Source organism: Balaenoptera ricei, chromosome 12 (genome assembly GCF_028023285.1).
Source record: "Balaenoptera ricei isolate mBalRic1 chromosome 12, mBalRic1.hap2, whole genome shotgun sequence".
In the NCBI taxonomy this organism is placed as follows: domain Eukaryota; kingdom Metazoa; phylum Chordata; class Mammalia; order Artiodactyla; family Balaenopteridae; genus Balaenoptera; species Balaenoptera ricei.
This window is the reverse complement of record NC_082650.1, coordinates 7,299,714-7,313,669: the sequence shown is the minus strand read 5'-3', so window position 1 is coordinate 7,313,669 and position 13,956 is coordinate 7,299,714. Positions and strand designations below refer to the sequence as shown.

The 13,956-nt window shown below is 45.6% G+C and overlaps 1 protein-coding gene across 2 annotated transcripts in view; it reads right to left on the bottom strand.

The window, feature by feature from the left end:
* The window catches only part of AGPAT4 (1-acylglycerol-3-phosphate O-acyltransferase 4), a 110,910-nt gene that overhangs the window by 69,902 nt on the left and 27,052 nt on the right, over positions 1 to 13,956 (bottom strand). For both annotated transcript variants that reach the window (XM_059940868.1, XM_059940867.1), the window contains exon 2: positions 5,228 to 5,491. In XM_059940868.1, coding sequence (XP_059796851.1) covers positions 5,228 to 5,405 — 178 coding nt within the window. In that variant the 5' untranslated portion in view covers positions 5,406 to 5,491. The remainder of the gene's footprint in view (positions 1 to 5,227; positions 5,492 to 13,956) is intronic.

Genomic DNA, 13,956 nt, shown 5'->3' with positions numbered 1-13,956 from the left:
CCCGCCAAATGGATCAATAACAACTTCCATCTGGAAAGCAGCCCACGGAGGAAGTCCAGGAACAGATCCTGGGGGGCTCCTGGGGGTGTTCGCTCATCTGGAGTTCCCTCCACCCTCCCCGGGGAGGGGCCCCCTTCCATCTCCACTTCCACTTCAGCTGCTCCAGTGCTGTCCTTCTCTTCAGGGGGACTGACCGGGGACCAACTCTGGGCGGGGAGGCACTGAGGACACCTGATGCCCACCTCGCCCCTCCTGCTCTCTGTCGCCCATCCAGGGCTCCTGGCCCCTGTCCTACTGCCTCGCAACAGCTGCAGTCTCCCCTGCCACACCCGCACCAGCTAATCTCAAAGAAAGGAAACTAATACGTGCCAAGAATCGGGAACTCATATCAGGACCTTTAAGAAACAATTCTCATCCTGCTTCAGGAGGGGCTACGGTAGGAGAAGCGTTCTTCAATTTCGAGTGAGACAAAAGAAAGAAATGCACAAGAACAGCCAAATTCACACTATGGGAGATGGCCTTGTATTAAAGCACACCTGGCCAAACGGCCCCAGGGACCAGCCTGTAGCCCAGAAGAATCAGATCGATGGTGTGGTCCCAGTTGCGGGGAGCAGGGCGGTGCCCCAAGGACAAAAGGGACGAGGAAGCATCTTCAGTGAAATCCGGTTCCCACTGGGGCTCCGGGGAGGGCGTCTGTCAGTCACGCTACTGAGCGCGCCCGTGGGTCACAACTCGGAAGGGACTTCTACATCCTGGGGTCCGTTATTGTCACAGCAGGAAAATTGACATCTGTTTCAAGGGAGGACCCGTGGGCGGTATTATAGGTGGTGAACTAAAGCTTGCTTCTCCGTTCGTGCTCCACCACTACCTACTACAAATAAAGTAGCCAATAACCTTCAAGTCAGGGCGGGGGGACACGGAAGAGAGGTGCTGAAAAGAGAAGTAAATATCTTCCAAGGGTGGGCTTCCCTGGTGGCGCAGTGGTTGAGAGTCTACCTGCCAATGCAGGGGACACGGGTTCGAGCCCTGGTCTGGGAAGATGCCACATGCCACGGAGCAACTAGGCCCGTGAGCCACAACTACTGAGCCTGCGCGTCTGGAGCCTGTGCTCCCGCAACAGGAGAGGCCGCGATAGTGAGAGGCCCGCGCTTGCCACAACTAGAGAAAGCCCTCGCACAGAAACGAAGACCCAACACAGCCATAAATAAATAAATAAAAATTAAAAAAAAAAAAAATCTCCCAAGGGCAGAACCAAAAAGAACCAAAATCTTTATTAGAAAAATATTGGAATCTTGGTCAATTCCACTCCCTCTCCTTTATTCAAACGTAGTTCATTTTTTAAAGTTACCTAACCAGGTTAACTGCCATAATAGGAAGACACCCTTGCCTGTCCCCCACCTCCCATCCCTTCCCCCAACCCCCCGCAATGCTCCTTCCCTCCACAGACACAAATTCCCGTTTTCATCCTAAATCTGACGTGCTTTCAACAGCTCTTCACAAGGCGCTTCTGTACACAGCATCTCATCCTGCTTTTTCAACCGGTCATGGTGACCCGTCCCGCTACTCTATGCCGAACTCAGAGGGTTTGCGCGGCTTGTCCAAGGGGACAGCCTGTAAACAGGAGGGCAGGATGTCCTATGTCGCGTCTCAGCACTCCAGAATCTGACCCCTCCTCGCCACCACATGGCCTTGCCCATTAGAGGTCCACTAGGTAGTGGACCTGTGGATTGGACGGCCAGAGAATCCATGAGCATCACGGTTCAGAAAAAGTAAGTGGCAGGCTTAATGCACGGAGCTGGTTAGCAACAGCACGGAATTTGGAAGCAAGGCACCAGGGCTGGTGGGTGGATTGGGAGTGGTGTCTCCATGCGGTTCTGTGTCACCAGTCCTGCACAGAACATTAAGGTCCAGTGTAGTCCTCCCCACCCCCTCCCCTTTTAAAAAAACTCTGCCATTAATAGATTCTCCAAATTCTTCTCTGCTTTTTAAAACCCACAGTGTCAGAGGGGAAGGAAAACAAGGCAGCTGGTCTTGGCCACCTTTCCCAAGAGATTAAAGGACACATCCTGCGCGAGGGAAGGGTAATACAATTCTACTCAGCTTCTCGTAACTTTCTTCCTTCTCCTCACCTTGCAAAAGCTCGCTCCATCCCCCCTTCCTCATTCAGCATGCTAAGCCAGCCTGTCTTAGCCTCCTGGGCCTACAAAGCTAGGCGAAAAGGAAATAAAACAACCCTCCCAAAGTCAGCCACCTAGATCGAATAAACTTTCAAATTGTTATTCCTGATGGTGGTCCTGGCCACCAGACTAAGATTCTCTGCTGTGTGTGTCAAGCTGGAAACCGTCTCTATTTGTCATTTACATCAGAGTGGCCTTTTACACTCCAGGGCTGGTGACTACTTTGGACTCACCTGGTGCAACAGCAAGCTCTTAACATTTTTTTAAAAAGGGTGACGACACGGCTCTATTAGTAAAATGTAAGCAGGTGATGGAGGGGATCCAAGTCTCTAGGAAACAATTTTTTTCTTAAAAATCAGCTGCAAATGATGAATGCTACTGATTTTCTAAGCTTTAGAGTGATTCATTAAACCCCATGAAGAGCTTTTATCTTAACTCAGAGGGAAGAGGAAGAGAGTGAAAGCAAACAGAAGGGGTCTGACCATCTCTTATTCCAAGCTGTTCAGTAGCCCACGCACTGCAGCCTCTGATGATCAACAGCTCAGTTAGTTGATCATTGTCTCTTACATGTCTTTGGTTGTTGCTGTGAAACACTCAGGGTATAAGGAAATCTATTAACTACAGAGGACAAGTTCAAAGAGAGAGAGAGGAGAACAGCTTTGTATCTAACACATGCTGGGATACCAGAAATGGAGAAGCCGGGGGAGGCATGGGGGAGCTTTCCTCAACACAGTGAGCGCCACAGCCAAACCCAGGATGCACTGCCTTCCCCTTCTCCTCCAGAGAGAAGCCCTCCCTTCCCTCTTCAGGTCGCTTCTGCTTCTGCTCAGCCCAAGCCCCTGGAAGCTTTCGTCCGGGGCAGCAGGCACACGGCACTGTGGGACGTCCCGAGATAGGATGTGCCTGGATAGATGTGCTTCTGAATCTTTTGTGAAATTTGCCTGCCTGCCCTCCATTTCACCCTGGGTGGGGAAATGCCAGTGGCTTGGATGGTTATGTTTCATTTGGAACCATTCTAAATAATTTAATTAATTAGTCATGTTGAAAAATCCACCTTGCTTTCTGAATCTGTTCCCCATCTTAATTTCCACCAGAGGCACATAGGCTACGGTGCCCTTAGAAGAATATTGACTTGGCCTTGCTGTAACCTTGGTATGTCGTCACCATCTACCAAAAGCGAAAGAGAGTACTCTTAGGGACTCTCGTCCCAAATCCTGTCTCTTATTTCTGGACTCCAAATGAGAAAGTCAGTGCTTAACCACCTGTCTGAGATTTAAATAGGGGTTATGACAGGGCAAATACACATGATTTCAGATTGCAAACTGACAGATTGGGAATCTCCATAGGTGTGTACAAATCATACAAGTGCAGGTTTTGATGAAAAGTGCAAGCAGCATTGCTTTGTTAAATTTAAGTTTTCTTTAAATAGACACTTAAGTGTAAAAAGACACTTAAAATCATAAAGTAAGTCTCAGGCTATTATCTCCTTCTCTTGACTAAACAAACTCTTTTCTCCTCAAACAGCTACAACCAGGTTCTGGCCATCTCCTACTGCTTCTGCCCTGCGCTGAAAGATTGTTTCCTTTTCTATACCATGGAAGATGTCTAAATACTAGAAACAATGTTATGGTAAAATGTATGACAAGGAAAGTTGCATTACCCACGATTGCGTTGAACGAGTGGCTGCACCCAATAGGCCACAGATACATGGATTAAAGATACATTTTTTTGTAACTGTGACTTTATGATCTTATGAACATTCTCAAGACATTTATGTAAAACACTACAATCCAAGACATAGTAGGTCTAGCACACAAACCACATGAGAAATAGTATCAGACATATCTGCCAGTTCTGAGCTGGTGATAGAAATTACGAATAAGCATGTTTTTATCATTTGTTCCTCACAGGATCGTACTTTGAAGTTTCAAAAACAACTCATTGAATCAGTAGTAATCCATTTGGATAACTGTATACAGCTTGTATTATTTTAATTCAAATTTAAATCTGATCGCTTCATTTTAAGGGTTTCAAAAAGATATCCATAATTTTGGACTCTTGGCATAATCTAAGGTAGCTGAGATTTTTAAATTGCTTAATTTGAAAGAGCTCATTTTTAAAAATATATTCACACTCCTATATGTAATTGGTAATGACGTGCACTGCATTCTGTGCTGTTGAGAATAGGTACAGATTTCTGGTCAATCAATACCAAACTCATCTCTAGACATCCCAATACTCAGATTCATCTTGTATCATTTTCATTTTTGAAATTCAGGCCAGTTGAATTAGTCATGTTTAAAATAGTCTAGTATAATCACACACACACACAGACACACGCACACAAATGAATGTATATAAAACTGGAGAAATCTGAAAAAGGTTGGTGGATTGTGTCAATGTCAGTTTTCTTATTGGGGTATAACACTGTAGTCATGCAAGAGGTCACCACTGGGGAAAACTGGCTGAAGGGTATATGGGATCTCTCTGTATTATTTCTTACAATTGCATGTGCATCAATTATCTCAAAAATTTAAAGAAAAGAAGCAAGGAAGACAACAATATATTATATCACCATTCAGTTTTTAAAAATACGTATATGTCTTATGTATCTATACATATACAGACTTACCTGCATACATGTACAAACATAAGAGCCATACATACATATGTCTTTGTATGTGTGTATATGTCTTTCTATATATGTGTGTATATATATGCTACTTCTATAAGGGTACCTAAGAAATCACTAATGCTGGTTGTTTCCGAGGAGGAAAACTAAAGAAACAGAAACAGAATGCTTATTTGCTTTTCACAGGATACCCCTCTGTGGCTGTTGAATTTTGTGCTATTGGCACTACTCATTCAAAAAATAATTCTTTAAGAGTGAGGACAAAATAGACATTTCAAACCTACAACAAACAGAAACAAACCAAAGAATCTTAGCACACACTAAAGCCTTAGTGAACCCATGTAAGAAGTCCTACTTGTGACACACACACACACTGGCAGTGAAGATGCAAATAGAGAAACAGGAGAAAGTCTCTTACGGCTGGAGATGCAGTAGGAGAGCCGGCAGTTGATCTTCCGGAAGAGTTGCTTGTTAATTGGCCAGAGGAGGAGAGTGAAGAGCTGAATGGTGTTGATGATGAGCCCCGAGGCGATAAATACGTAACAGAAGATGAGATGGCACAGGAACTGAGACTTCAGCAGCGCGATGAGGTCCATGCTGGGTGGGAGCTCCTCCACCAAACAACAAACGCCTGCCGCAGACTACGTACAGAGGGGAGGAAGGCCGGCACTCAGGAATACGCCTGAAACACACACCCATGTCAAATGTGAGAAAAAATATTATCTGCTCTTATAGGCAGGGGAAAAAAACTCTTAGAAGAAAAATATACTCTCGAAATTAAACACATTCTACAAGGAATTCCCTGGTGGTCCAGTGGTTAGGACTCCAAGCTTTCACTGCAAGGGGCACGGGTTTGATCCCTGGTCAGGAAACTAAGGTCCCCGCAAGCCAAGTGGCCAAAAATTAAAAAAATTTAAACACGTTGTACATTCGTTGATTTATTTTTATTTCAAAAACTTTTTTTTTTTTTTTTGGCCAAGCCATGCAGCTTGTGGGATCTTAGCTCCGCAAGCAAGGACTGAAGCCAGGCCCTCAGCACGGAGTCCTAACCACTGGACCGCCAGGGAACTCCAGCAAGCATTTATATAGCGCTTCCTTAAGGTCCGGCACAGTCTCAGTCCTTTAAAAAGAATAGTTCCTTTAACTGCCCTAATGCCTGCGAGGCGGGCACTGTTATTACAGAGGAGGGAATGAGGTCCACAGAGGTTAAGCAACTTGGTCAGGGTTCCACAGGCCTCACCGCTAAGGAGAGGCTGGTGGCCAGAGTCCGCATCTCTGGACCTTCCCTCCTGCCGGCCTACTGCCCCCAGCGACCCCTCCACACCTCCCTCCACTCGTCATCTCCAGATCTCAGCCCAAATGGCACTTCTTCTGGCAAGACCTCCCCGAATGCAAGCCTGCCCTTGGGAGGCTGGGAGCCACCCCTGGGGTGGTGTTTGGAGGGGGGCGCCCAGGCGGCACTCTCTGCCGTTACTGTGTTACTTGTTCGCCTGTTCGCCTTCCCACACCGGACTGTCACTTCTCCGGGGCACACGACTATCCTGAAGATCATCCCTGTCTCCCCAAGCCTTGAAGCAGTCACTGGCACAGAGTTGGAACTTAATTAAAAATACATATATGTTTGTGGAATGATTTAACGAAGGGAAACAAGGGATGAACTTTGAGATATCAGTAAACACAAATAACCAACTATGAAGGCAAGAGGAACACCCCACCACACTCCTGACACACACACACACAGACACACACACACACGCGCGCACGCTTAAGAGTTCTAAAATTGAACAGAAACTCAAAACATGCACAGCAGCCAAACTCATGGCCCTGTCATCAGTCTCCAACCCCAGAATGGAATAATGAAATAACTGTCCAGTTTGGCAAATTAAGCCTTTGAGGAACAGCCTGAAGGCAGGAGGTTCAAATACTCTGCTGGAGAAAAACTAAGGCTGACAGCGTGATGTATAGCAGCCTAGCTTCTCCCAGAAGCAGAACGTCATTGCAAATGACCTCAGGGGCAGCTCAAACGGCAGGACGAACTTTCTAACGGTAATAGAGAAGAGATCCTAGACGTCATTACAACCTTTATGGATAACACTCCCCCCCAAAAAATCTGTACGACAGTATCACATATATGATCTCATTTTAAGCCTCAGATAAATCCCATGAGTATTATTATTATCCCATTTTTCGGAGTAAGAAACTGAGATGCCCCATAGGTTGGGCGATTTGCCTGAGGCTGCCACCGTCAGTAACTGACCTTAAGATTCGGTCTGACGGGGCTTCCCCGGTGGCGCAATCGTTAAGAATCCGCCTGCCAATGCAGGGGACACAGGTTCGAGCCCTGGTCCGGGAAGATCCCACATGCCACGGAGCAACTAAGCCCGTGCGCCACAACTACTAAAGCCCGCGTGCCACAACTACTGAAGGCCGCTCGCCTACAGCCCATGCTCCGCAACAACAGAAGCCACGGCAATGAGAAGCCCGCGTACCGCAACAAAGAGCAGCCCCCGCTCGCCACAACTAGAGAAAGCCCGCGCGCAGCAACGAAGACCCAACACAGCCATAATTAATTAATTATTTATTTAAAAAGTGCTTAAAAAGATTCAGTCTGACGTCCGAGCTCTCTAGCACAAAGCCAGGACGCTGCAGGGGCTGAAGCAGCCCTTCTTCAATCTTTTTCAGAAAGCACTGCCCTGGGACACCTCCAAGTTGTCAAACTCTTCACTTAGTTTCAACACACCCAGTCTCTCTCGAAGGCACAGACATTAAGCTGGCAGCTCACCTCCACGCACTTGACTTTCAGGAGCTACATGAATAGAAGTGACGTACGTCGGTGACGATTCAGCAGCAGCTATAGTTTGAGGTGGAATATTCACGTGCTGTATTCATTTGTCCTTGGATTAGCCTCTAAAAGCTTCCAGACAATCTGGGCCAGGAGAAGTGTGATTCTTCACTAGGTTTCTGGGACCTAGTGTTTGGAAAGTATTTGACAAATCCTTTGCTTTGCTGATTTAACACTAAGAAATGGAAGTCAGCTGATACGGGAAATGCAGGGGATTGAATGCTGCCTTCCTCGGTTTCCTGTCAGAAGTAGGGCATGATGAAGAGAAAGTAAGATTTTCTTTTTTTCCTTGTATAAGTCCAGGGACCAGCATGCCCTTTACTAAAACCCTCGCTAGTACTGCATGAACCAGGGGTCTAACACAACGTTGGTGACGTTTAGGAGTCACGAGGTGGGTCACAGACAGGCGGGCCTCGGCTGGCTTGGTTCTGCCCCAGATCCCCTTCCTAGACTGGTGTGGGCTTGGAGTTCAACTGTCCGGGTTTGAAGCTCTGTTATACCTCTTACTGGTCGTGTATCCTCAGGTAAATTAACTTTTCTGAATCTCAGATTCTTTATCTACAAAAAGGGCTAATAGATTGCAATCAAAATTCCAAGGAGGCTATTGTTTTTTGCAAAACTTTAGTTGATTCTCAAATTTATATTCAAGAGCAAAACCCACAAGAATAGCAAAGGAAATGCATGATGAAGAATAGGGTAAGAAGTGCTGTGAGTTTATTAAACAATTTAACTGATTATTAAAAGAGAGACAGGCTAAATTTTTTAGGGGGGGGTGTCTAGTGGGTGAATATGTGTTGCATGTCTTAAGTTTATTCCAGATAGAAGTTTGGGGGGACCATCCTACCCTTCTTGACTAAAGGCAAGCTTTCTCTCTAATGTGGTGATCTGCCAATTTGGTACCATACTGAGGAAAGATGGTGTAAAGATCTGACCAGTGATAAAAACAGGTAGAGAGAAAACATTTTAAAATTCTTGCCTTTTCCTCTAATTTTTGGTGGAAGGATTACAGGTGGTTTCTTTTTTCTTCCCCGTGTTTTATTGTTCTTTTCTATAATGAGAATGAGATCCTCCCCCTTCCTGGGCACAGAGCTGGATGGACAGGTTTCCCAGCATCCCTGCCATTGGTTAGATGTGGTCAGAGGATGGAGCACACGGGATGAGGAAGGTGGTCCCTGCAGGCTGCTTGCAAACTTGAGGAGGAAGGACCACGGGGTGGGCTCGCCCTGTCAGGTGAGCAGAAAGGTGGAAATCCAGCCCATCAGCAACAGACAAGAGAAATTCTGCAACGTGAAGGCAACCTGAGACCACCTTGAATCCAAGCACAGCTGATGGTGAGGGTGATACAGGCCAGATGCTAGAGGGTAAGGGTCATTGCAGGAACATTCGAATCAGGCAGTTCTGGCTAGAAATCCAGGCTCAGCCACTGCCTAGCTCCATCCGTTACTGAACTTCCACAGCCCCCAGCTTCCTCCTCTGCAAAACCAGAACAAGACCGCCAACACAAGGTTGCTGCAAGGCTCACGTATAATAAAGCATCTGAAACACTTAACACAATGCCTGGAACACAGGGAGCACACAATAATGGGAGAATTTTTCTCTCATTTCAAGAAAAGAAAGAAGCAAAGAAGGAGCAGCTAAGATGTATTACTTTGGCATCCCTGGGAAAGCCAATGAGATATAAATCAGTTTTCCTTCTCACTCCCTCTCTATTGATAGATCCTGATGTTTTCTTTAATTTACCTTGAAGTGTGTTAAAACATTTCCTCCCCCATTTGTTTCCATTCTAATCTGTCCTTTACTGCTAGTGACTCTGAAATGGGAAGTGATGTGTTCACCAAAACTCACAGGGACGGTACCCTTTTAACTAGGTAATAGCCTTGGCAAAGCATGGAGATGACAAAGTGGACTTTGGAATAAGGGAAAGTGCCAGCCAGCAGGATGCTTTCATTAGCCTTGTGTTTCCCATGCAGATTTCTACCCTGAAACTGGGCAGATGCAGAGAAGCTGGCGTGCACACACCGGTGGAGCTTTGCTCCCCGGGACTCTTGCAGGGTGAGGGGTGGGAACGCAGATGGCATCGTATGCCACCCGGCCGCCGTCAGCGGAAACATAAACAAATAAAAGCAGCTCAGAATACCCCCATGAGAGAATTCAAGGTGCATCCTTCTCTAAAGATGCAGCTTCAACGTAAAGCATCAAATTAGAGAACAAACGGGAGGACCTGAGTTAAGACTTCGGTCTTCTGCCCTAGTCAATATTCTGCAACTATTAAATAAGCGTGAACTTCAGACACACTCAGGAAGAGACTAAACCTGAAATGGGATGAACTCTTTCACTAGCTTGTTTTTAAAGGTTTTGGTGGGGGTTTTTTTGGTTTGTTTTTTTCCAGGTCAGGGTTTTAGAAGAAGCCAAAGCTTCCTTCCAAAGAAATCACTCCAAGTGGAATTGCTAAGATAATGCCCATGATCAATTTAGAACCATCACTGAAATCTATACAACCCATTATTTAGGCTCTTTGAATCCCAAACACCAGAATAGTGTTCACAAAACAGAAAAGATATCTAACAAATGCTAACTGAAACAATACTACTTTTTATATTGCAAACTAAAACTGATAATACGCCATTTTAAAAGAGCTGGGGTAAAACGGACCCATTCTCACAGTGAGAGCAACCACACAATCTTTTTAGAAAGCAACGTGGCATACACAGAAAGACCTCAACATCTTCACACCACTTGATTTCGTAGGCCAACCTCTGACCATCTCTCTCAAGGATAAAACTAGCTTTTAGAAAATTCTCTCTGCACCAAGATATTCAACCAGTATTATTTATAAGCACCCAAAATTAGAAACCACTTACCTTTCTGACATGAGGAAACCATCAAGTGAATTATGGGAAACCCACAAAATCGAATGAAGAAAGTATCGCTATAATTAAGGTTTGTAGGAAGATGGAAACATTTTCGTTATGATATTGGGAGATAAAGGTCACCGAATTATATAGAGAGAGAATAATCACAACTCTAAAAAACACTACCAGTAGTTATCTTTATGTGCGTGGGCGCACACCTCAAGTAGCGCTGGCTGGTGGACTTTGTCTCTGGACCAATGCTGTTGGTCTGTAAGGCAGAGAGTGCCCAGGCACAAAGGTGCCTTGCAGGAAAGGGCTGCGGGTGCCGTCCCAGGTGAAATGAGCGGCGGGGTGTTCCGGCGGCCCAACTTTCAGATCTCGAATTCTACTTCAGGTTAAATAAATTTAGCAAAAATCTCCAAGAGGGCAGCAACGAACTTGTGGCAGCCCGAGGCAGCCACTTAGCACTTCCTCCTGAGAAACATGGATAAATTTAGTTTTGGATTCCCGGGAGTTATACTGGCCCAAGGCCCAAAACAAAACATGAGAGAAAGTGTTCTAGACTGAATTTAACTGTCTCTGGGACCATCTCTTACTAAAATATTCCTCAATTAAAAAATCATCATTGTCTAATGGGTTGGCAGAAGCCTCTATAAAGTTAGCTTATTTTAAAATTTGATGGGGGGCTTCCCTGGTGGCGCAGTGGTTGAGAATCTGCCTGCCAATGCAGGGGACACGGGTTCGAGCCCTGGTCTGGGAAGATCCCACATGCCGCGGAGCAACTAGGCCCGTGAGCCACAATTACGGAGCCTGCGCGTCTGGAGCCTGTGCTCCTCAACAAGAGAGGCCGCGATAGTGAGAGGCCCGCGCACCGTGATGAAGAGTGGCCCCCGCTTGCCACAACTCGAGAAAGCCCTCGCACAGAAATGAAGACCCAACATAGCCATAAATAAATAAAATAAAAATAAAAAATTAAAAAAAAAAAAAAAAATTTGATGGAACAGTCCTTTGTCTAATACCCCTGTACCATACATGAAGTCCATTAAAACGAAAACTCCAAAGAAGTCATAAATCATACTCAACTATTTCATTACATCCGATAATAAATAACCCTCACTCAGTCTCTCTCCAAAATCTAATTTTAGGATAATAAAAATATAAGTCTATAGAAAACTGAGGTTTCTAAGTTTATGTTTAACAGTTGCTTCTGAGCAGCTTATAAAGAAAAAGAAATTCTAAAGAGTTTTAAATCTAATCCAAGGAAACCAGGATCAGGTAAACCCAGATGGATAACCCAGGTAACTTTTTCTGTCATAAGAAAAAACAAAGATAAAGGAAATTAAATGAGGTATTCTCTAAGGCCTTTTGTAGCTCTGACAGCTACAAGATTAAAATATCTAGAGTTAAACATCAGGTCTTCTGAATGGTACCCAGTGCAGCAGAATAAGTCCACTGAATGTTTTACATGCACACTGTCTCATTAACTGTCACAGAAACCTACTACGGAAGGTATTGTTATCCCCATTTTACAGATGAGGAAACTGAGGTTTAGTGAGACCAGGGAACATGCAAAAGTCAAATAGAGAGTAAACTAAGCTCAGGTTAGGCTGCTTTTAAGACAGGAAGCCCACGGCAGCTAGACTCCACAGGAACATGGCCTTATTTCATGAACTTGGTTCCATATTTCACCTCATGGTTCTCTGTCTGACTGTTGGGGTGATCGTGAGTTTCTGAGCCACTGCCCCACCAGTCAGTCCTGCAGAGACCCAGTCATGCCCTCCTTCCAGGTAGAAGGTCTGCCATCCCCAAACCCCAATCCAGCTCTCCCACGGTCCCTGGGATCGGAGGGCTCTAACCTCACAGAGTTGGTGCAGTCGGAGCGAGCTGGTGCCTAGCTGCATTTCCAACAACCAAGAGTGAGTGAACTATTTTATAAGATACTCAGTGGAAAATATATTTTTAAATTATGCTCGATCTCTGGAAGTTTCCAAAAAATTTTATGAAGTCCTGATAAAACTCGAATATCATGAAATCATGAAACCCAAAACTGAAATGAAATAAGGAAAATTAATCTTCCAAGTGGGGAAGCAGACACATTTCTGCTTTAAATGAGTCTATTCCAATTAATCTTGAAACCTTTTCAAAAATGGAAGACTGATGGAGGTTGCATGGAGATTGTTATGATCTTCACATCATTATTGCTGCCACGTGGCATGGCCATCAACTCAGTCCCACACCTGTGAAGGCTGAAAATATATGGCGGCTGAGGAAGAGGAAGGGGCCGCTCTCCCCTCCCCTCCCCTCCCCTCCCCTCCCATCCAAGCAGGGAGATGGCCTGCGACCAGCTCGGGCCTCCAGGAGCAGGCGTGAGGTACATGCATCACCAGCTGGCACCCGCAACAAAAAAGAGAGCTTTATTCAGTATAGAAACCACCTCCTACTCCAGTCCTACCGTCACCAAGGCAACATGGTCAGGACAGCGGTCTCTTCACACTGCCCACCTCTCTCCTTCCCACGTGGGCCGTGACAAAGCCGCGTGGCCAAGGCACGCCACCTAAGGGGAACCTCGGCAGGTGGCCACTGGTGTCAAGCCCATCTACCTACTGTGTGACCCTGGGCAAGGAACTTGTCTTCTCTGAGCCTCAGTTTCTGCATCTGTTTAATGGAGGTAATAATCCGGTCCCCGGGGGTGTTGTGCTGATTAGATGCAGCAGCCAGCTGAGGCCTCAGGAGGGCAGTCCTGGGTACCAGTGTCCACCGGGGCTCCCAGACTGCCTGTGGCATGCCCCTCCCGCAGCTGCTTCTCCCACGTGCCCCGCCCCAAAACCAGCTACCATCTTTTTTTTACTAAACTTTCCGCCTGTGGCTCCCATGATCCACTTCTTTTGTTTGTTTTCATAAGATTTTCCTCATCGGAACACGTTTTCTCGGACATCCGCACAATCCAGGATGCCTCTGAGCCAAACGTGACTTGTAAGACCGCCCCGAAGTCCAGTCACAAGCTTTAATGAAGGGATTATGTCTCCATTCCCAACCTAAAGGAAGGCAGTTCACAGTCATCTGTTCTGAGGCCCTCTTTATAATGATGGGTAATACCTGTTAGTTCCCATATAAATTATATTAAAGAAATGAGTTGAAGAAAACAGTATGGAGGTGCCACAAAACACTAAAAATAGAGTTGCTATATGATCCTGCAATCCCACTCCTGGGCATATATTCGGAGAAAACTATAATTTGAAAATATACATGCACCCCCATGTTCATAGCAGCGCTATTTACAATAGCCACGACATGGAAACTACCTAAATGTCCATCGACAGATGAATGAACAAAGAAGATGTGGTACATATATACAATGGAATACTATTCAGCCATAAAAAGGAATGAAATAATGCCATTTGCAGCAACATGGATGGACCTAGAGATGATCATACTAAGCGAAGTCAGTCAGAA